This window comes from Dasypus novemcinctus, chromosome 3, assembly GCF_030445035.2.
Source record: "Dasypus novemcinctus isolate mDasNov1 chromosome 3, mDasNov1.1.hap2, whole genome shotgun sequence".
In the NCBI taxonomy this organism is placed as follows: Eukaryota; Metazoa; Chordata; class Mammalia; order Cingulata; family Dasypodidae; genus Dasypus; species Dasypus novemcinctus.
Genome location: NC_080675.1, coordinates 83,427,979 through 83,453,012, shown reverse-complemented (window position 1 = coordinate 83,453,012; position 25,034 = coordinate 83,427,979). Strand labels below are relative to the sequence as shown.

The 25,034-nt window shown below is 35.3% G+C and overlaps 1 protein-coding gene across 1 annotated transcript in view; it reads left to right on the top strand.

Moving 5' to 3' along the window:
• Nucleotides 1-25,034, top strand: part of NUBPL (NUBP iron-sulfur cluster assembly factor, mitochondrial) — a 208,991-nt gene that overhangs the window by 134,935 nt on the left and 49,022 nt on the right. The window contains exon 7 of the mRNA XM_058293598.1: nt 18,731-18,824. Coding sequence (XP_058149581.1) covers nt 18,731-18,824 — 94 coding nt within the window. The remainder of the gene's footprint in view (nt 1-18,730; nt 18,825-25,034) is intronic.

Below are 25,034 nucleotides of genomic sequence, written 5' to 3'. Positions count from 1 at the left end.
GTGTAAAGTCTAAGAAATCATTGCCTAATACAAGATACTGAAGTTGCTTCCCCAAATTTTATTCCAGAAGTTTTATAGTCCTGGTTCTTTATTTAGGGCTTTGATCCCTTTTGAGTTAATTTTTGTATATATATGGTGTGAGATTGGGGACCACGTTCATTCTTTTGCTTGTGGATATCCAATTCTCCCACTACCATTTGTTGAAGAGATTGTTCTTTCCCAATTTTGTGGGCTAGGCATATTTGTCAAAAATCGATTGCCCATGGATGTGAGGGACTATTTTTGAATTCTCATTTGAGAACACCATCTGCTGGCAGCCTAAGGAAGAGCATGTGAGGAATTTTAAGTAAGAGAAGCTTTTTCTGGCCTTTATAACCTCCCTCCCCAAGGACCTAGGAATAGGATCTGTATCCCATTAATGGGTCCAGGGCATAGATTTGAGCAACTAATAGGGACAGTCTTAAAGACCCAGAATGGATTGAACCAAGAATCAAAGAACAGCAGTTTCACACAGCCTCCTACCACTAAATCCCTATGAAAGAGAAACTGAGCATCTGAGTAGTATCACCATTCTAATCAGGTGCCTAGACATCAGCAAAAAAATTATAAACCATTCTAAGAAAATGGAAAAAATGGCCCAAGAAAAAGAATATATCAAAGCCCCCAGAAGAGACACAAGATTTGACACAACTAATCAACAAAATACACACACATTTCCAAAATCAGTTTCATGAATTGAAAGACAATATGGCTAAAGAGATAAAGCACATCAAGAAGACATTGAGTGAACTGAAGAAGAATTTGAAAGCCTGAATAGAAAAGTAACAGAGCTCATGGGAATGAAAAACACAATAGGTGAGATTAAAAAAACACATTAGAAGCATACAGTAGCAGACTAGAAGTGGTAGAAGAAAGAATAAGTGATACATAAGTAGAAGAGGTGAAATAGAAGAGAGAAAAGAATGGAAAAATTGAGCAGGGGCTCAGGGAGTTGAATGATAACATGAAAAGCAACAGTGTATGTGTCATGGAAGTTGCAGAAGGAGAAGAGAAGGGAAAGGGGGCAGAAAGAGTATTTAAGGAAATGACACCTGAAAATTTGCCAACTCTCACAAAAGAAATGAACTTACATGTGTAAGAAGCGCAGCATACCCAATAAGAATATATGCAGATAGACCTACTCCATACTCCATACTCCATACTCCATACTACTCAGAATGTAAGGTAAAGAGAAAATTATGGGAGCCAAGGGAGAAGCAAACCATCACTTACAAAGAACACTTGGTAAGACTTAGTGCACGTTTCTCATCAGAAATCATGGAGGGAAGAATACAGTGGTATAATAAATTTAGGATATTGAAAGAGAAAAACTGCTAACCAAGAATTCTTTATCCAGCAAAATTGTCCTTCAGATGTGAAGGTGAGTATAAAATATTCACAAACAAAAAGAAACTAAGAGTGTTCATAAAAAAGAATCCACGTTTGCAGGAAATATTAAGGGAAGCCTTAGAACCTGAAAGAGAAAGATAAGAGAGAGAGGCTTGGAGGAGAGTATAGAAGAAAGAATAGCAGAAAGGATAGCCAAAAGGGTAAAAAGACAAACAAAAACAAGATAGGACATATGAAAACCAAAGAATAAAATGGTGAAAGTAAATAATACATTTATAGTAATATCATTGAATGAGAATGGATTAAGCTCCCCCAGTCGAAAGATGTAGGCTGGGAAATGGATATGGCTCAAGTGATTGGACTCCCATCTACCATATGGGAAATCTAGGGTTTGATTCCCAGGACCTCCTGGTGAAGGCAAGCTGGCCAGTGCAGAGTGCTGGCCTGAGTGGAGTGCTGGCCTGTGCAAGTGTGCTGGCCCACGCGGCAAGCTGGCACAAGCGGAGAGCTGGTGCAGCAAGATGATGCAACAGGGGGAGACAGAGGAGAGATGATAGGAGACACAGCAGACCAGGGAACTGAGGTGGCACAAGAGATTGAGCGCCTCTCTCCCACTCCAGGAGGTCCCAGGATTGGTTCCCAGTGTTGCGTGGAGAGAAGACAAGGAGACCCAGAGGAAAGCACAGTGAATGGGGCACAGGGAACAGATACCGGTGGGGTGGAATAAGTAAATAAATAAATATTTAAAAAAAATAAAGTGTATATGTGGAAATCATAAATTGTGGTAAAACTATGTTGAATAAAATAAAAGCTAAATGTATTAATGCCTTCTAAAAAAAAATTTGGAGAGGGAAATTTTCAGCACTTCTTATTTGTGGCCTAGAAAATCTGACTAAGGGACTTAAGTAATTAGTCAGTGGTCATTTTATGTGTCTCTTATAAGGAGGTTGATTCTAAAGGCTCCTTACTATAGGTTGATGTGATACTCATTGATATTGGTTGGCTACTTTTGTTCTGATTTTGAATTTTTAAACAACTTTAGATTCTTAAATATTTCTGACAATATCTTGTCAAGATGTTTTGACCTGTTGATGGAAATGTCTGGCTTGCTTAGGTGGCATATACCTCATATTAATATATTGTCTTTCTGGAACTAATCATCCCAAAACAGTGAAGAAAGTTTCCTCAGGATTTGATAATCCTTGGAATTCTAGGTCTGCACATCTCTCCTCATTTGAAGTGCCTAGAGTGGCATTTTATCTAACTCTTTAGAAACTATGTTACATTAATTCTTATAGTTAAGAGTAGAACTAAGGAGAGTATCTTAAAGGATCTCCAAGAAACAGCAATCAAAAGATTAAGGAATGAAGGTATGTGCCTTTCAGAGTCTTAATCTTATTGTAACTGCTGGAACTATTGCCAGGATAAGCTATAACTCTGTTTCTCTCCTTTCCCAGGTTAATGATAATCTATTAGAAGGTTGACAAAAAAAAAAGCTGTCAGGTATTTATCTTGGGGAACACTTAGCATCTAGCTAAGGAGAATGAGAAAGGAAACATAGGAAAGTTTCTACCTAGGAGGAGGCAGTGAAAATGATGTGGAAATGGAGGAAAAGTGTGATTTCTCAGGTGGGAGAAAGTAGATTAGCAAAGGAATTTGAGACCAACAGACACTCAGCCCTTATGTGATATGTATGATTATAAAGAACCTACTTTGTATTGTAAATAATTTTTGTAGATATATTTTCTGAAATGTATGCATTCTGTGTTTAAACAAGCAGTTTGGAAATATTCTGAATAACATTTTTGAATAACTGATATTCACAATACAATTTGTCATCTCTGAAGGTGTTTGGAACTGATTTGCGTTTAAACATTCATGATGATTCCAAGTAAGAAAAATACACAGAAGCACAAAACACTTAATTGTGTTTCTTAAAAAATAAATGTCAGGAAAGTGTTTAATAATATGACAACATGTAGTACTTAAAAAAAATTTATATTCCAGAATTCAAAATATTTTATAACTATAAACATGGCAGTCGAAATATTTTATATGTTTTAACGTGTGCAAGCCTGTTGACAGCCACCAAGATGTTGAAAGAGCTTATGGAATCCTTTTTTAAAAAGTTTTAGATATAGCTTCAATATCACCCTTACTTTTGAACCTTTATAAATGAATAACTCAGCCTCCTTGCCTTTAACAATTCCCTGTAGATCTAGGCTATATTTCTAATTATTGTTATATTTATCTGCATTTCTAATTTTTGGAATTATATATTGTGCTTATCCTGTTTTCCCACTTTGTAGTTTGTTTTCAGCCAACAGAACAGCTTCTTTTGCACCATCACGGTACTAAATAGAGTCTACTTTACAAGGGTGGTTTTGATGTGGACAATATAACCCAGAGCTATCATTTGCCTATTTTAAAAAGGACATTATATCCTGAAACCCAATTACCATTAAATAAGCTATACTTACGTGTAAATATATTTTTAAGTCCTAATGGAGATCAATAGCATTTGGTTAACTATTACTTATAAATATAATTCATATAAATGATTCATTACACAGGAGTGGCTTATTTTTATCTCATGCTTATACCTTTTGTTGTTGTCCAGGGTAGTCTCTTTTCCTTCTTTCTTAGCTCTCCTATATTCTTCCTATTACTTTGTAAGGAGAGGCAAGGAAAACACAGTGGGACAATTTTGAATTCTTAATACTCAATTAGAAATGTTGCTTCTAAAAAATGAATGGGAGTTCCCATATTCCCCAACATGGCTTAGTATTTTTTATTCTAATCACTGAGCTCTCATTCTCTTTTGTTCTGAATCCTGTCTGTTTGAATAGCTCTTCTGTTTGTGATTATATTACTTAATGTGAGGAACTGATTGTCAATCTGGGTTAAAATAAATGTTTATTACCATCCTTTAAAATTTTTACACAGTATATCCTATGTTAATATATAGACAAAGGGAAAAGTGAAAAATTAATTATCTAAGGGAAAAAAGGTAAAGGTATCTTATCCAATGTTATTTTTATTTTAGTAAAAAGCATTGTTTTTAGAAAAAGTTCATAAAATGGTATTTTATTTCTACACCTTAAAATTTTAAATTTTTTTTTGTCAGGATAAAGACAAACTAATAAGAATTTGATAAATATTGATTTAATTTTATCCATATTATAACTAGGTAAGTTTTTTCCCCCTGAATCTGCTCTTCCTTCAGGGGTTCTTACAAATTGCTCAGGCCAGAAACCTGTGACTCCTTCTTGATTTCTTTCTTTCCCTTACCCTACATTTATAATCTATCAACAAGTCCTCTAGACTTTACTTTCCAAATATATTCTAAATCTGTCCCCCCCTTTTTTTTTTGTCTACTACTCTCCATCTTCTCAACCATTTTGTCACAACTCATTATTTCTCATTTAGTATATACTACAGGAGCCTGATAAGTGGTTTGCCTGATTTTCTTTTCTTGCTTTCCTACATAACATGCTAGTCTCCAAATAATATCTAGAACGATCTTTAAAAACTTCCCTGTTTAAAACCCTCCAGAGTGCTAGGCAATGAACTCCTTATTGGAAACTTGAAAATAGAACAAGGGAGTAGGTGTAGCTTACTGGTTGAGCTCCTGCTTCATATATATGGGGTTCTGGGTGCCTCCTAAAAAGAAAGATCACAAATAGAGAATATAAAAAATAATATAGAAAGAGGATCTAGAATTTATTTTGCCTTTCCTATATTATTAACCAGATAGTTGGTGAGGGAATTTTTTTTCTCTGTAGAAGTATTCCAGCTATTAAATAAAGAAAGGAAAATAGAATTAGCATGTCAACTTGCTACCCCAATGATGTAAGATAGAGGCAGAAATTATCATTGAGTGCTAATATCACAGAGAGACAACTTGGCATTATCTGCCTCCTTCTGAAAGTACACAACAAAAGTTATGGAGTAGTCTTACAAAAAATTTGACCTTGAATCTAATTAAACCTCCAGATCTATCTAGTAATTTTTAGGAAATACAGGGGACAGAGCAATGTATTAATTGACATTATGAGGATACAATCAGCAAATCCAAACTATGGGAAGTTCTGTAGTACAAAACAACCCCAGCTTTTCAACTAACAAATGTCAAGGGGAAAAATATGAAGGGTAATCTATACATTTTAAACAAGATTTAAGATACTTACCAATTAACTGCAATATATGGACTGTATTTAGATTCTTATTTTAACCAATTAACTTTAAAAAAAAACCGAGACAGTCAGAGAAAATTGAACTCTAACTAGATAGTTGATAGTATATTAATAATGATTGAAAATTTTGCTGTAATGATGGTAATATTGATAGTGGTTGCATTAACAAGAAGATTTCTTACCTTTTAGAGATAAAAAGTAAAATGTGTATAGATGAAATGGTGCTCTCTGAGGGGTGGGTGAGGTGGGGTGGAGAATGGGTAAGGATATAGATTAAACAAAATTGTGAGTTTATAATTGTCAAAATTGTGTGATCAGTACTTGGCAGTTCATTTTGCTCTTTTCTCTTTTTTCCATGTGTTTGAACTTTATATAATTAAATATAAACAAAACAAAACACCCTTCAGTGACTTCCAAGTGTGCTTAGACCAAAATCAAAACTTTATTATAGCCTCAAGGTTCTCCTTAATCTGACCTCTACTTGCTTCATCTGTAGCACACTTATCCTTGCTCAGGACACATTTACTTTCTTCCTTTTCCTCAGACACCCCAAACTCATTCTTACTGTAGGTCCTTTGAACTTGCTGTTTTCTCTGTCTGGAACTCTCTTTCCCCAGATCTTCAGAAGTCTGGCCCCCCTTGGCATCCAGATCTCATCTTAAATGTCAGCTCAGAAGAGCTGGCTATTACAATTATATCATCTTAAGTGTTTTCATCATAACACTTATCATGGTTTGAGGTTCCTTTTATATTTATTTATCAATTGCTTCCACCCTTATAGTGTAAATTCCTTAGGGAGGTGGAGGAGTGTGGTGAGATCTTAACTCTCTTGCAGACTGTAAATTCCCAGCACCTCGTACAAATGCCAAGCAAATATATTTGGCATTCATAAGTGTTTGTTGAATGAAATGGGCTAAAAGTTTGTAAAGCTGTTGAATTCTAAGAATATTCTTAATATTGAAAATATGCTAAATTAACAATATACACTACTGTAATCTAACATAAGTATTTAAAAATCAGTTGACATTTTTATTATTAATGCTTTTAAAGATGCCTGAAAAAAAATTAACTCTGTATCAAAGCTTCAGAATGATTTTTAAAATTCACAAAATGTCAAATTTTCTCTTAGCATTAATTTTTAAATATTTTTATTTTGGGTAACTAATGTCATATATCTTGTCTAAAAATTGTTTTTAATATCTAGATAAGTAGAGGTTAAGTTTTGTGATATGTATATATGTATGGTATGAAAATTTGGCAAATCGTTTTTGGCTCATGTGAAAATATTGAAACACTTATAATTATATCTTTCATCAAGAAGGAACTGAAATATTTTATAGATAAGAACACATAGAGAAGATGAGATGGTGAAATTCTGAGATCTTTTTAAAGATTTATTTATTTATTTCTCTCTCCACCCACTCCAGTTGTCTGTTCTCTGTTTGCTGTGTGTTGTTCTTTGTCCACTTCTGTTGTTGTCAGTGGCACAGGAATCTGTGTTTCTTTTTGTTGCGTCATCTTGTTGGGTCAGCTCTCCGTGTGTGAGGCGCCATTCCTGGGCAGGCTGAACTTTCTTTCGTGCTGGGCGGCTCTCCTTGGCGGCTCTCCTTACAGGGTGCACTCCTTTGTGCATGGGGCTCCCCTACGCAGGGGACACCCCTGCATGGCAAGGCACTCCTTGCGCACATCAGCACTGCACATGGGCCAGCTCCACACGGGTCAAGGAGGCCTGGGATTTGAACCACAGACCTCCCATGTGGTAGACGGACGCCCTAACCACTTGGCCAAGCCGCTTCCCTGAGATCTTCTTTTTAAGAAAACAAAACAAACTGGAAAAAAAATGGCATGTATGTGCTTGTGTGTGTTTGTTAAATCTCCAGATACATGTTGTCCTTCAAAATAACTAATTAAGGAAGGCATTCATAGCGGTTTTTTAATAAACCGATGCATTTCACTGGTGAGATAATACTTGTTATTGGGCATACACATATAATGTGAAGACTGGTGAATTCCCTCCTTATGTCTTAGGGAAACTTCCTGTTTATACCACATGTTTAGATAAGATGGGCTATAGAGGTGGCTCATTTTGCCATGGCTGATGAGGTTTCTCACCATCCTACGTGCCTGGCACATGGAAATCTTAGATCATGGCCCTTCCACTGGAAACATGCCACTTTCTACTCAGCTTCTTCACTGTCTCTTACTAAGTGCTGTGGATCTGGAAACATCTTCCCATTTGGCTCTCTGCCAAAGCAGATATAATTCTAAGTAGATTTGCTTGTTTGTTTGTTCTTCTGTGCATTTTAAATTCAATATAGGTTTATTGCCATGTGGAAAACACTTATCTTTGAGATTGTAGGGAATAATATAGAGAAGACCTTAGCACAATATATGTATATTTCAGGGATGTTGTTGCCCTTGATAATTTTACTTTTGGAGTTTTTCTTCTAGAATTGACTTTAGAATGAGTTTTTAAGGTACAGTCAGTGCCAACACATTTATAGCCCTATCTTACATTGATTCAAAACAATATTGCTTCTAGGATTGTCTGTTTACCATATCTGGCTCCAACTGCCTTTTCCCTTTTAAAAATCAAATCCATTCTCATAGGATAAAGATTTGCTACCAAGATATTCAAAATATTGAAGATTTTGAAAGCACTTCCAAAAGAGGTGTGCAAAAAATGTTTTAAGCAGTTAGCACATATTAAATTATGTATATAGCCTCTCAAGCTTACTGCTTTAAAGAGGATAACACTTTTTAAATTTTTCAGTATTCTGTATAGAAATTCAAGCTGCAAATTCTAGCAATGAATAATGTCAAAAGTGAAAACTACCTACTCTCTCACCATTTGGAGTAATCATTCATAATTGCTTAGTGAGTATTTTTCCAGACTTTTTCTACACACATATGAGTGTATGTGTATGTGTGTTTATCCCAGTATAGTTTTTTTCCACTCAGTAGTGAAATCTTAGCTGTCATATAGTTAGCAACTTAATAATATATAATGATCAGCACCTACAGATAGGTCTCATTGTGTTTATTGGTGTCATATTATTCCATAATGTGAATGAATGGTCATTTAATTAATGGGAATAATTCTCCCATTACAGGGCATTTAAATTTGATCCAGCTTTTTTTAATTAAAAATAATTTTTCACAGGGCATCTTTATATTGGGATAGCACTGTTAGATGCATAATTTCTGTATGTATTAATCTAAGCATGGATTATGAGTGTGGGTGTATGTATGTATGTGTAAGTGAATTCTTGGCTTTGTGAATTTGATGTTTTCCTAGGTCATCATTATGATGTTACATCAGTATAACATCATTACACTGTATTAAGTTTTTTGGAGTCATGTTTTTAACTATCAGAAAGTTTAGTTAGTCATGCTATAACTACCCAGGATGAAACTGAATTGTTGCCATAGTTAGTTTTGGGGAGGGCGGGGAGAAAAAATATATAGGTTGCTCAGAAGCCCTGTTTTTCAAAATAAGGTATTTTCTAAAATCTTTTCTAACTATATTGTAGCGTAGGGTATTATGGATAGGACTTGAGGCAAAGATAATACTGCTGAATAATTCTTCTCTCAGGAAGCTTCTTACTAAACTGAACTCTGAATAGTTTTGTTTTGTTTTTGTTTTTTTGTTTATTTTATTTATTTCTCTCCCCTTTCCCCCCATTGTCTGTTCTCTGTGTCCATTCACTGTGTGTTCTTCTGCCTCTGCTTGCATTATCCAGCGGCGCTGGGAAACTGTGCCTCTTCTTTGTTGCGTCATCTTGCTGCATCAGCTCTCCATGTTTGCGGCGCCACTCCTGGGCAGGCTGCGCTTTTTTCATGCAGGGCGGCTCTCCTTGCGGGCTGCACTCCTTGCACGTGGGGCACCCCTATGTGGGGGAGCCCCTATATGGCACGGCATTCACTGCATGCAGCAGCACTGCGCGGGGGCCAGCATTACCACACGGGCCACGAGGCCCTGGGGATCCAACCCTGGGCCCTCCATATGGTAGATGGACACTCTATCATTTGAGCCACATCTGCTTCCCTGAATAGTTTTTAAGATGTGATAGGTGGAACGATGTGGCTCAAGCAGTTGAGCTTCTGCCTCCCACATGGGAGGTCCGGGGTTCAGTTGCCATTGCCTTCTGAGAAAAAAACAAAACAAAACAAAAAAACAAACAAGCAAAACAAATGGAAAAACCAACTCAGGGAAGCCTATATGGCTCAGTGGTTGAATGCTGGCTCCCCCCATACAAAGTTATGGGTTCAATCCTTGGCTCCTGGTACCTAAAAAAAAAAAAGATGTCTTAGGACCTATGAAATTGAATAGGAAAAAATTTAGGAGCTTGGGGTTAGTGATGATGTACCCACTGTGGAAGACTAGGAATGCAACTTGAATCATGCAGAGCAGGCTCTGGATCCAAGCTCCACCACTCACCAATAGCCTGACCTTGGGCAAATTTCTTGACTTCTCTAGTCCTCAGTATTTTTATATAAAAAATGGGGATTATAACGCCTATCACACAACATTGTGCAATCATGTACGTAAAAATATCTGCTAATGCCAAGCTTCTAATAGGCTATAACAATTAGTTTCCTTCTATTTTCCCACACTTATCCCCCTCCACACATGCACATACACACACACACATACACACATACCACTTCCACCTCTTCTTCATTCACTGGCGCAGTTCCATCTGATGGGGCCTAAGGTTCAAAAGTATGAGGTTCCTCCAGATGACAGATAATTAGAACTAGGAAAAAAACTTAGCTGGGACAGTTCTTCATATCATCGTTTGCATATAATATATTGGATAGGCTGGTCTCCTGGATTAATAGTGTCCCTCCAGTGTTAAAAAACCTTAAGAACCCACAGAACCACTTGATAATGGCTCTTGATGGATCTCCAGAAAGCAGCTTCTATGACAGCTGTAATCCTGCCCCTTCAGGACCTTGAATTTCCCATTTAGGTATTCTTTCTAAGGATTTTTTAAGTATAGTTTTACTTATTAAAGAGCATGATATACTTCTAAATATATTTTATAAACTGTCCCAGAGTAGGTTAATAAAGTGATTTTTTACTCCTATTAAAAAGGAAAAAAACCTGAAATTTTAGCCTTTTAGGTATGTATATAGTTCTTATTTACTTTTAATTTCTTTTGATGATTTTTTAAAAATAAAAATATCTAGATTCTCAGGCAGGTTCATAATATTTTAGACCTTTTTTGGTAGCATTCACTAACATCTACTTCCTAGGTTATGAATATCTGTACATATAAGCAGTTGACCTAAAGTAGAAATCTAAAGAACTCAGAAACATGGTCCTGTAATTAACTGATATATGGTTACTTTTGTGTCATTGCTGCAGGACTTATTGATCTTTTGTACTGTGAAGTACTGTTTTAACTGTACTTTTTTTTTTTGAGGTACCGGCGTTAGGGATTAAATTCAGGACCTTGTATGTGATGTGGAAAGCTGGTGCTTAACCACTTAGCCACATCAGCTCCCCTGAGTTGGTTTTTTCGTTTGTTTGCTTGTTGTTTGTTTGTTGTTTGTTTTTTGTTTTGGGAGGCACTGGGAACCGAACCAGGGACCTTTCATGTGGAAAGCAGGTGCCCAACTGCTTGAGCAAGATCCATTCACCTCAACTGTCCTATTTTGAATTTACATAGGCACTGTGGCCTGGCCTGAGAACTCTCGTGTTTTAAATATTATTTCAGAAAATAGGTACAGAGCTACCAAAGATGGACTCGTCTGTCAACTTTTGGATAACAAGCCCTATGTCAATTAATGCTGTCTATAGACTGTCAGTGCCAGCCTGATCTATACCTCTGTTAGGAGGATGAGTAAGGGAATAGGAGATGATGATAAAAGGAAAGATGAATAAATTTTCTCTTCTTTTCTCTCTCAAAACATTATCTGCTATCATTTGTGTTGGTAGTATCTTTGGAGGGATTTATCCAAGTAACTCCTTCCCTCTTTTCCTATAGAAAGGAAAACATTTGAAATTGGATTAGAGAACTTTATCACTTTTTTAAAAAACAACATTAAGGATGAACACATATCATTGTTATAACTTGTATAATGTGTTCTTGTTTTATAACTCTGTCAGCTCTTAAAATAATCTCAAATTTAAGTTAATTGTATTTTGTATCATTTATTTTCCCAAGTCTATAGACCATCAACTGCAGTATAAATCTTTTTGTTATTCAGATTTTTATTGTGGCATTTATATTTAAATAATTTCACCTTTGCAGCAGTTTTCTTCTTACAACCAAAATAAAAGGTTGCATGATTTTATTAATAGGCCACCATAAAGAGCAAAAACCATGGTCAGGTTTTTAAAAAAATCATTATGTTTCACTTTAGATTTATATTGTATATGGCAATGCAATAATAATAATTTCAGTAGAATAATGAAATTGTAAGGGACAACTTGAATTATAGGATCATTCGGTAGATGTTGATTGAACACTGGTTTAGGTATTGTGCAGTGGTTGGGTGTGGAGGGAGTGTCCAGAGATGCATATAGATCAGTCTCTAATTCTGTTCAGGTGCTTACATTTAAGTTGGGGAGATGGTTATGTTTAAAAATAATTATCTTAAATTCTTAGAGCTAAAAAACCTATTCAAACTCTAGAAATTAGTTGAATCCTAGGAGCTTGGTAATTTGCCTGACAAATTTGTCCATGGGATTAAAACACTGTTAGTTGTACTCCTATGCCAGCAGTAGTATGCTCTGATCTCTGTGGGGTTCAGAGCAAAGCTGTTCTGTTTGCTAAAAAGTTGGGACTGGGCCTAACTGGGCCTGAGAATCAGGATATCAGGGACAAATGGCAGAATTTAGTTATAGGATAGAAGTAATAATGTTGGCTTTACATCCAGAGTCAGACAGAAGGACCCTACCTTGAGATCTACTAATTATGAATCAAGAGACTTGAGAGTTAAAGCTGACTCAACAGTCAGTAATTGAGAGGAGACAGGAAGGAAAGAGGTGATATCCAAACCAGCCCAACTTCCTTTAAGAGTTTGCCCTATCACTTAAGGCATATACCAAGCACCATATGAATGGGCTTCCTGGACACAGCCCAATTGTAAATTGTTCAGGAACAATCTAGATCTTTTCCTTTCTCTCCTGCTTCATGATTTCTCTATTTGTTCTTTGATATACCTTTTCTTGCTCTTAGAATTTTAATTCTTCTTAACCTATCTTTTAGCTTTTCCTTGTCTGTCCTGCTGGAGACTGAAAGGGGGCCAAGAGGGTTTTTCCAGGGTAGAGTTCCAGTGATGTTAAAAAGCTTAAGTTCAGAGTTCCACACTTGCATGGGCCCCTAAAAGATAGTGGGAGTGAATTCTAGGTAGAGAGAGGAAGATAGGTTGCAGCCAGGAAGGATTTCTATCTAAACATTTCTATTGTTCAAGAGATCTCAGAGAAAGAAATTGAATCTCTAAGACTCCAGCATTTTTTGTGTGTGATTTCTTTGAGACATATTCTAAATAAATATTTACTCTTGTTCCTAGTTTTGTATTCATAATTTTGGTTTCATACTTTTAGAGAGAGCCACTCAATTTGCATATGCTTCAGGCCACACAAAATCTGGATCTACCCATTGGGTTTTACTAAATAAGATTCCTTGATGTTTTGTAAGTATTTCTCTACACTTAGTAAAATATAATTTATAGGCATAAACAAGCACAAAGTAGAACAGAGAGGATTCTCAAATTATTCTAAAATCAATGTTTTTGGTACCTTTTTTTCAAGAGAACTATAACTTCCTGGCAGTCAGTATATTTCAGTGTTAGTATTAGCGAATGCTATAAAACTGGAACTCAGATATTGACCTCAGTTCAGTTCAAATAAGCAAGGCTTTATGGAAGGCTTATTGTGTGTAATGAAGGTGCAAGGTACTGGCCAGGTTCTTTTTTTTTGGATAGTTTAAATTCAATTTAAAAGCGCCATTTGAAATTAATTCCATTAACAGTGAAGTATTTTTAGTTCCTTGGAACTATAGCAGTTCTCTTTAAGGAAGTACGAAATTGGAGCCAATGTGATAAATATGATTAAATGCCAGGAAAAACAATGATAAATTGTTGGCATCAGTCATTTGAGGTTCTCTGAAACAAAGAGGCTTATCTGTCTACCAGTGCCAGAAGTTTCAGTGCAGAGGATATAAAATGAGAATTAGCCTTTTTCTTCTGGAGAATTTCATAGGTGGTAACCATGGACTATCTTTGGGAGTAACTATCAAACCATGGAACCCTATATTGAAAACAAAATATGTTCATAATTTCTGGGGTCTATTAAAGTGCCATTCCAGCATCAAATACTTGTGTTTGAGAAGTATCATAGGATTCCTAAAAGACAAACCAATATATATTATCAGGTACAGATAAATGTTGTGAAAAAAATAAAATCAGAGAAGAAGAGAGATTGATGTTGGTGGGAGCACTGTTTTAGAAAAACCATACTGACTTCCTGGCTATCCCTTGAATGTGCCAAGCATATCCTCATCTCAGGGCCTTGCACTTGCTACTGCTTCTGCCTAGAACACTTCCCTTAAGATATCTGTGTCAGTTGTTTTCTCACTTCATTCAGGGCTCTACCACCCTGTCTAAAGTATTAATAGCACCTTTCCCCACTCTGTTCCTTCTCCATGCTCTATACACATCTTTCACACACTCACCTTTCGAACTGAAGAGATCCAAGTAAACTTTTTGATAAATGTTTTACTATCTGAACTCTTAACTACTTGCAATCTGAAATTCAGGAATTAAAGAGATTTAGAAAATATCTCTTGCTATTTGATCTAGATATCCAAATCAGGAACCAAATGATTTTATATGGTAAGGGATACTTGTAGTTTTCTACATAGCATTTACAACTCTCTGTCTTCTTTATTTGTCTATCTCTTCCTTCACTAAAATGGTAGCTGGGACTTTGTTTTAATCACTTCTCTATCTCTTCACCTGGAACAGTGCCTGGCATATAATTGATTTTCAATAAATATGTATTGAATAAATGTGTTAATACGTGAATGAATGTTTAATACAATATCATTTAAACTTGAATAAAAAATATATGATCATACAGAAAAAGCTTATTACACCTTGTTGAAGTTTAAGAAGCAGGATATGGACTTATAGACACAGTATGGTTTCCACTTAAGTTAAAAAAGAATCCCCAAACCTTTGCATTTGTTCATTCATTCCTTGAAAGAAAATCTATTAAGTACCTCTTGTGTGCCCATTCTATGCTAGTTGTTTAAATTTAGTTTACAGTTTTGTGGGAAGAGAGATCAAGAAACAACAGTAAATTTATGTCACCCTTCTCTCTGCTCTCTAGCCATGTTTATCTTCTTTCAATTCCTCAAAGTTAACTAAGCTCTTTCCTTTGCACAGATTATTTCTCTGTTATTACAGTGCTTCTCATATTATGAAGTTGGTATTTGGATGATTTTCTGTTTAATGTCTGTCTCCTCTCTACATTGTAAGTTCAAGTAAGGGCACAGGGACCATGATACCACTTACTTATCAATACCTGTCACAATGCCTAATATATAATAGACATTCAATAAATATTTGTTGAATAAATGAGTGGGTTATTAGAAGTGCATAATAGGAACATCATTATCTGACCTGTTGGATGTTAGGGAAGGTTTCCCAAGGAAGTGAATTTTAAGTTGTGATCTGAAGAATGAGGAAAAGTTAGCAAGTGCAGAAGAGGAGGTAGAGTGTCCTGTAACTTAAGCTCAGACTTGATCTTAAAAGCAGTAGAAGAGCTTTACACAAAAAAGCAACACTCTCAGCTTTGCATTTTAGAAGGACCATCTTTCAGTGTTGTTAGAGTGGGTTGGACAATGCTGGAGCAAAAGGATTGGTTGGGAGGCTTCAGTAATAGATGGTGGTGGCCTCTTTTGGGTTCTTAGCAGTGGGAAAAGAGAGAAGTGGGTGCATTTGAGAGATTTTTCAAAGACAGAATAGCTAACTGGTGGGGAAGCAATGAGGGAAAGGAAGACAGTGAGGATCCTGGGGCTATTGCCAAAAATGCATTCTCCTAAGGAGGAATTTTGTCTGAGGAAGAAAGTGCCTGAGACCTAAATTGAGTCTAACCATTATGGACTTGGTTATAGCTTAATATTCAGGCAATACGTGCTTCAAAAAGAAATTATCAAAATGTTAATGGTATTGAAATTCTAGGTATGTTCTTAAATTTTCCTCATTAAGTTTTAGTGTTCATTATGAGTGTTTTATTTTTATGAGAGAAAAAATAATAAACTTTAAAAAAACTATATTAGGATCTGCCATAGGAAATGCTGTAACAAAAAACCCAAGGAGCAAAAGGCTAAACCTTCTTAAGCAAAATGTATGTTACACCCAGTGAAAATAAATGATTGTTCCAGTACTGATGTTCCTTGTTAAAGGTGTTCACCATTAGTGTGTGTGTATGTGTATAGAGTCATTTGGACATTTAACCATATCATTCAAAGAAAATCTGATGAAGGTGGGGATTGTCTCTTATTCATCCATCCTTAGACCTCAGAACAGTGACTATCACCTAGTAATAGCCCAAATGATAGCTGTTGTTTTAGATTTGGTATTAACACATATATTTGCTTATTTATATTTATTTTTTACACTTCTATGAGCTTTTAAAAATTTTTTATTCTGGTATCATATATGCAACATAAAATTTCCCATTTTAACCACTTTGAAGTATACAATTCAGTGGTGTTAATTATATTCATAATGTTGTGCTGCCATGACCATAATCCATGAGCCAAACCTTTCATTACCCAAACAGAAATTCTGTACCAAGTCAGTGTTAGCTCCTCATTCCCCATCCATATCCCTGCTTCTGGTAATCTGTATTCTAATTTCTGACTCTGAATTTGCTTACTTCAATAATATCAAATAAGTGAAATCATACAATTTTCCTTTTGTGTTTGACTTACTTCACTGAACCATGTTGTCACATGTATTAGAAGGACATTCCTTTTTACAGATGATTTATATTACATTGTGTGTGTATATACCACATTTTGTTCATCCATTTACTGGTTGTTGGGCCCTTGAATTGCTTATGCCTTTTGGCAATTGTGAGTAATGCTGCTGTGAACATCGGTGTGCAAATATTTGAGTCTCTGCTTTCAGTTTTTCGTGTTCTACCTAGAAGTGAGATTGCCAGGTCATAAGGTAATTCTATTCTTAGCTTTCTGAGGAACAGCAACTGTTTTCCACAGAGGCTAAATCATTCTATATTTCCACCAACAATGAAAGAGTGTTCCTGATTCTTCACATCCACTCCAAGTCTTGTTATTCTCCTTTTTTTTTTTTTCCAACCATAACCATTCTAGTGGACATGAGATTGTATCTTATTGTGGTTTTGATTTGTTTTTCCCTGTTGGCTAAATGATGTTGAGCATTTTTTTGTATATTTATCAGCCATTTGTACATTTTCTTTGGAGAAATACCTCTTCGAGTCCTGTGTCCATTTTTCAATTGGGTTATTTGTCTTTTTGTTGTTGAGTTGTAAGATTTGTTTATATATTCTGGATATTAAACAATATCATTTATATGGTTTCCAAATATTTTCTCTCATTCCGTAGGCTTTCTTTTTACTTCTTGATAATATCCTTTGAGTCATAAAAGTTTTGAATTTTTATGAAGTCCAGTTTATCTATTTTTTCTTCCATTGCTTGTGCTTTTGATGTAAAATCTAAGAATCCATTACAAATACAAGCTCCTGTATATGTTTTCCTATTTTCTTCTAAGAGCTTTGTAGTTTTACTTCTTGTTTAGGTTTTTGATCCACTTAGAATTTTTGTATGTAATGTGAGGTAGGGGTTCATTTTCAGTCGTTTGCATGTGGATATCCAGTTTTTCAGCACTGTTTGATGAAAAGACTACTGTTGCTCCATTGAGTACACTTCAGACCCTTGCCAAAAATCAGTTGGTCAGTAGAAGGCAGTTCACAAAGCTCTCCTACAGAATACTGTGGGAGAGCAGGCATGTCATGATACGCAGGGCATCATGCTATAGGACATACAGTGCCTGGGATGTTGAAAAAACTGTTCCCCAGGGTAGAGAGGACATATGGAACTGTGTAAATGGGAACATTCCCAGGGCCACATGCCTCTGCCCAAGACAATGAACATGTACAGAAAGGACCAGGGAGGGCCTATATAATAGCCTGGATCTATTTTCCAAATATTGTATGGATAAGCCCTGGAGGAAAACACCTGCACAAGTCAATCTGCAAAGACTGCGAAAAGTGTTTTGTTTTTTTCCTTCTTCTCCTTTCTTCTTTTTTGTTAGCTCTTGGCATTCAAAGAAAGGTTTGCCATAACATTAGCTGGGTACAAGTATAAGGAACAGACACCTCAGAATCTAACTTCCAGTGATAATACATTAAAATATCAAATGTCCAGGTTTTAGAAAAGGTTACATAACATACAAAGAAACAGGAAGCTGTGGCCCAGGCAAAACATAAGCCTCCAGGACTTCTTCATACAATTAGTTGCCCATAACATACAGAAAAATTAGAATATGGACAGTAAACTTTATACCCGTGTTAAAGTCCTTGAACTTGGTAACTGCAGTTAAGGTGGTTATATAAGTGAATATCCTTGTTCTTTGGAAATGTATCTGGCAATATAAAGTGTTTAAGGAGTATGATATATATCTAACCTACACTCTAGTGTTCAGAAAATAGATAAGTAGAAGGATGGATAGATAGAATGATACAGTAAATGTGGCAAAATATTAAATTGGTGAATTTGGGTATCTGGAGGGTGGGTAAGAGTATGGTGGAGTTCTCTGTATGGAGTTTGTATTATTTTAGTAACTGTCTTTTAAGTTTCGAAGCATTTAAAAATAAAAAGTTTTTTAAAAGTGAAAAACAATTACATAAAGAGAAAATGAATTTAAAAATCAATTGGTCATGAATGTGAGGGTTTATTTCTGAACTCTCAAATCTATTCCATTGAGCTATGTCTGTTCTTGTTCCAGTACCACACTGTTTTGATTACTGTTGCTTGGTAATAAGTTTTAAATTTGGAAAGTTAGCACGTTTATTTTTTATTTACTCATTTATTGCAGTTGTTATAAAATGATATTATTTATTTCGTCTTGGTTTTTAGGTAGATTGGGGTCAACTGGATTATTTAGTTGTTGACATGCCACCAGGAACTGGAGATGTACAGTTATCAGTCTCACAGAATATTCCCATTTCAGGTAAATATTTAAGTTTAAAGTCAGTGATTTGTGTTTTCTTTGATATTTTGTTATTGCCCTATTAGAAAAACAAACTCCATGAGAGGCACACATTTTTATGTCTTAAAAAATATAATCATTTATAAATTGTGGGTAATACTTTTAGCTAAATGGTAGTTATTCAGAAGCATAAATTGAATTTTACAAAAATATTACTAGAATGAATATGTTTGCAAATTTGTAAAGATGCTTTTAAAAGGCAGTGATATAAATCGATGTTGTAGAAAAACAATAGCACCTAAGTATTATTTAGGGAGAACATGGGCTGTTTGATTCACTGCTATCTAGCACTTTTAGCATAGTAACTGGTAGACACTCTAAATTTTTATCGAGTGAATACTGAATAAGAGTAAATATTAGAAAGAATTGACTTTTTGATAAATACAACTATGGAAAAAATTTAAAGTCTGCTAATTATTTAGTGTTAAAGTCAAGAGTAATAAATGTATTAGCTTACATCAAAATATATAGTATTTCGATGGCAAGTGAATTGAATGTTTTTTTTAATATCATGAATTTAAATATAGTAGTGAACTTTTATGTTGAATCAGTTGCTAAGGATTTTCTGGATTTCCCTGGAGAAATAATTGCAGATCTCTGGGAAAATAATGCAATTTTTAAGTGTTTGCAAATCCAGTATCTTTTGGGAATCGAGCAAGTATCATTAAAGTTTAATCATCGAAAGGATTTAGAATCCGAATTTTTCACAAGATATATATGTTGTTTGGAAATATAAATATAGCCTAATTTATATGAATAGTTTTGATGTTTTAATATATTTGTAACCTTATTTGAATCTGAGACATTTTCTTTGGTGAAGTAGGCTGCAAAGTTTGTAGTCAGAGTAGTCACACAGGAGAATAAATCATCCTTTCTGTAATCAGGGTACTGTGTAGCTTGCTTTTTGTTTTTCGGTATTTAAAGTAGTTTCTGTAACTTTTATATTTCTAAATTTTTAAAATACTTACTAAATGTTTATTTAATAAAATATGTTCCTGGCACCTTAAATTGACTACTGCAAACTTTCAAAATACTTACTCTACTCATATGGATACTATGTTGATAAAATTGGGCTAACTTATCATTTATGCTCTGAGAAACTACTTTTGGTTTCTTGAAAAAGCTTAATTTCCTTCACACAGATAAATTGATATCTCTAAGCAATTTACCTTTGTTTATTCAGGTAACTGCCCTTCTTTTTAGGTTGGATTTATGATTAAATCACCCTATTTTAACGTGTACTTATACTCTAAAGATAAAAATACTCTAAAGTGTTAGATTGCAGTTGAGAATTAATTTTCTTTGAAGATTTCTCTTTCTTATATCCTGAAACTTAACCTTTATTTCTTTATTCTTTTCATCTGATGAAGAGTCTACCCTGTAATAGGTGACTAATGTTACATAAGAATAAGAAACAGTATTTTTTACATTAAGATTAAAAGAATAATAAGGAAATTATATTTTAAAAGATTACATTAAACCAAAACCTAAAACTGATAGTTTGATTCATTAGTAAAATTTTAAATCATCTAATATTTATCTATATGCAAGGTGGCTTTAAGCACTGTAGGGGATCCAAAGATCACAGGTCTTTTCCATAGTGCTAGACTTCTTTTTTTAAAAAATTTTTTTAGTGCTAGATTTCTTAACCTAATTCTTTCAGAATTTTTTGAGAAGTCAATGAAAACTATGGATTCCCTCCAGGAAAATACATTTATACATACAGAAATGCTAATTTTATATATAATTTGAAGAGGTTCAAAAAGCCCCAGCTATTGGATATAGAAGGTGAAGGCTGGGAGAAGGAGTGATTGTTAAGGAAGGAACATGGATAACTGTAATCCAGATTATGAGAAGTATTATATGAGCAATCCAAACCCTAAGATATGGGGCTCAAAGGAAGAAGAGATCATGAGTTTGAGGGGAATTGTAAAACACTTCATGGGGATGGGCCATAAAGAATAAATGTGATATATTGTAGAGCATCAGTTTAGCACCAAACCAGGTTTAACATATATTACACTTACCAGGATGATTAAAAGAAAAAAAATAGGGCCATATTTAAAAGCATACTTCCAAAAATACTTAAACTTAGTTATTTCTAGACTGTAGAATTTTAAAAAATATTGCTTATCAGTATTTTCTAAATTTTCTATAATAAACATGTATATTTTTATAATAAAAAAGGTTTATGAAAGTCTTTATTCTTTAAGAACAATAGATTTCTATATAAAATGGTGTCATGATGATTGCCATTTAATGAGTCTTCCGTACATTTATTTCTGCAATTTATTCTCACAGGTGTTATATTATCCTGTTTTCTTAAATCTCAGAAAGATTAAGTAATTTTCCAAGATCATATATTTACAGTCATAGAAGAGATTCACATAGGTTCTGATTGAGTTCATACTTCATGCTTTTAATCTCTATATAAAATCACCCTAATGCATAACCTAGCAATGTTTGACTCATTTAATTTTCTGAGTTCATTTCAAATCCATTCAAACCCATTTAGGTTGGAATTATTCTAACTTGGGTTGTCCCGGAAAAAACAACAACAGCAGCTTTATTTTGCCTATGAATATTCCTAAAAGTCTGTGTCCCCATATGATGACATAGTGTGGGTATCCCACCAATGATCTGTATTGGTGTTTGCTATATTCAGAAACCTGCTTTTGTTTGAGTCCTGAAAAACTACTTTGGGCCTCTTGAATATTCCAGGAAATATTTCGGTGTAGGCTAGACACAGTCACCTTTTGCCTTTAGAATAGGAATAGGGCCCCGAGGGATTCTTTTTTTTTTTTTAAGATTTATTTTTTATTTATTTCTCTCCCCTTCCCCCTGCCCCCTCCAGTTGTCTGCTCTCTGTGTCCATTCACTGTATGTTCTTCTGTGACCGCTTCTATCCTTATTAGCGGCACTGGGAATCTGTGTTTCTTTTTGTTGCGTCATCTTGTTGTGTCAGCTCTCCATGTGTGCAGCGCCATTCTTGGTCAGGCTGCACTTTCTTTCATGCTGGGCGGCTCTCCTTATGGAGCATACTTCTTGCATGTGGCACTCCCCTACGCAGGGGACACCCCTGCGTTGCAGGGCACTCCTTGTGTGCATCAGCACTGTGCGTGGGCCAGCTCCACACGGGTCAAGGAGGCCTGGGGTTTGAACTGCAGACCTCCCATGTGGTAGGTGGACTCCCTATCCATTGGGCCAAGTCCGCTCCCCCTGCAAGGGATTCTTGGAAAGACAGTATTGTTCTTTTTACTGTTCTAAACTGGTCTTAGACATTAGGCTATTTTCCAGGCATACTGGCTTTCAGTATAGAATCATAGCTATCAGTGGTAGGGCATTCATACTGTGGTTTATTATGTCAATATTAAAATTTATAGTAATGCAAAGATTAGAAATACCCAAAAAGAATCTTCTAGATTTTCTACAGTGAGCATGTATTGATTTTATAATTAGAAAAAAATAACAAAGTTGTTTAAAAATATGGTATTAATTTATAGACTGTAAGAAATTTAAGATTCAAGACCAAATAGTATTAGGCATACTTATATTCAGATATCATGCTATATTTCACTAAAAGTCATTCATTTTTATGTACAGTAAACCTATCTTGAGCATTTTATATGTGTCAGACACTGTCTTAGGGACTGGAATATTTGATCCCTGCTTTTGAGAAGATTGTCATCTGGTAGAAGGAATATAGCATAAATATCTTATGGATTTTCTATTTTAAAATGTTGGACTTATTAAAGATAGATCCTGATACTGGGCTACCATTATCCAAAAGGATGAGAATTGCAATGATTTCTGGGACTGTGGGATTGTGATATTGGGTACTACCAATTACTAAATGGCTACTATTTGACTGGAAGAAAATGGTCCTCCAGTGATCATATATTAATAAAAGTATCCTATCAAAATGAGTGCATGTGATGGGGGAGGGTGTAATGTGTCTATGTGTGGGTGTTTGTTAAAGGTTTAGTTCTGATGTTTGGTTTTATTCAGGTCAATGTTATTTCACAGTTAATATATCTGGGGATACCAAAATTGAGTCAGCACCTAGGAGTTATAATGAACAATGCTGACAAGAGAGTTGTAGACCTGGAAAATTTTTCATCAATGTACATAATCAGGAACAGCTTGTCAGAATGCCTTTCAAGGCCTTACTAAATGAGAGTTCTTCTCTAATTTTGCACCTAACTTTACTTTCCTCTATTATCATTGACTTTAGAACTCTTTTAAGATATTCTTCATGTTCTACATTTTCTTATGTCCCATGAACCATATAAGCTATTCACACTCCCATTTGAGATCCTCTGTGATTTGCCTTTCCTCTACTCATTAAATTCCTTCTTATAACTTGGGTTCCCTGAAAAATAATAACAACAACAACAACAAAAAAACTATGTACTCACCAAACCCTCCTCCTCCCTTTGATGTAGGTCAGGCCCTGGGAGGTCTTGGAGAAAGGCCTTAACCTAAGGTAAGAGAGTCGCAAGAAAGAATTCAAGGACTAGTTATATAGTAGCAAGAGAATTTAACGTAAGGCAAACATACACTCAAGATGTAAGTGTGGACGTTCTTGTACAGAGTCAGGCCTAATGTGGTTCAGAGAGTTGTCTTATAAAGGCTTAGGGCTTTTTTCTGCTCCCTACTTTATGCAAAAGAGGCCTTGAAAGTTGTTTCCCCTTTATGCAAAAGAGGGATTGAAAATTATGACTTTTTACTGACTCTGTATTCCTGCCGAACAGAGTGGGAATTGTCCGGGGGAAAGTTCAATGGAGCATGTGGTCATCAGGTGATGGACAGGCTTTTGTCATCTGGAATCTTCAGCACTAAACCTTGAGGAATGCACCAGGCCTTGGGCAGGTGATTCTCTACTTCACTTAGGTGTCTCTGGTGGTAATTTTTCCACTGGTCCTCCTATGTTGCCAAGTTATCTCCCTTTTCCTATCTTTCCCTTCCTTGCCTTTACTTTCCAGAGTCTTTCACCTAAACACACATTTGACCCTTACCTACAAAGTCTTTCCTCTAGATTGGTGAGTTCCCAAATCCTGCCATTCGCTAAAAAGCTATCTAGTTCTAATGTGTATTCCTTAACATTTTCCCCCACCCCTCAGTTGGGCATCATTTCTCCCTGCTTAGAATTCACATAGCATTTTATCTGGACCACTCCTCCATATCACTTTGCCATTCTTACTCAAAACTTTATACCTATGTTATCTTCTCTACTAGACTTTTACTTCCTGGAGAGCTAGGCTCTGTTTCATTTATATTTGTGTTTATCACAATCCCAAATTCATTGCCTTCCTGAAACTACTTAGGAAATGTTGAATCAATAAATGAGTGTTTTATTTGTGTACATGAGTGTGTATTATCTTCCCAACTAGACTATAAGTCGCTTGAATACAATGATTTTTTCCTATTCATCATCATAATCTCTTAGAGCACAGTGGACTATAAGAGTTTAAAGTCTTCTCAGACAAAAATGATAAGAGTATGTTACCAAAAGACCAGAATTACAAGAGATACTAAAGGGTGTGTTGCAACCTGAAATGAAAAACATAGGAGCAAGAGACTTGGAGAAGAGTGTACAAATGAAGATTATTAGAAAGGGTAAATTAAAAGGTAAAAAGACAGACAATAGTAAAATAGGACAACAGAAAGCCAAAGGAGAAAATGGATGAAGTAATGCCTTTTCAGTAACAACATTGAATGCTAATGCCTTGAACTCCCCAATCAAAAGACATAGACAGATAGAAGGGATAAAAATATATGAACCATCTATATACTGTCTAAAAGACTCATCTCACATGTAAGGACACAACCAGGTTGAAATTGAAAAAGGTTGGAAAAAGATATTTCATGCAAACAGTAACCAAAAAAGAGCTGGAGTAGTGATACTAATATCAGACAAAATACGTTTTATTTTATTTTATTTTTTTAAAGATTTATTTATTTATTTCTCTCCCCGCCCCCCCAAGTTGTCTGCTCTCTGTGTCCATTCACCATGTGTTCTTCTCTGACCACTTCTGTCCTTATCAGTGGCACTGGAAATCTGTGTTTCTTTTTGTTGTGTCATCTTGCTGTGTCAGCTCTCCGTGTGTGTGGCACCATTCTTGGGCAGGCTGCACTTTCTTTGCACTGGGTGGCTCTCCTTACGGGGTG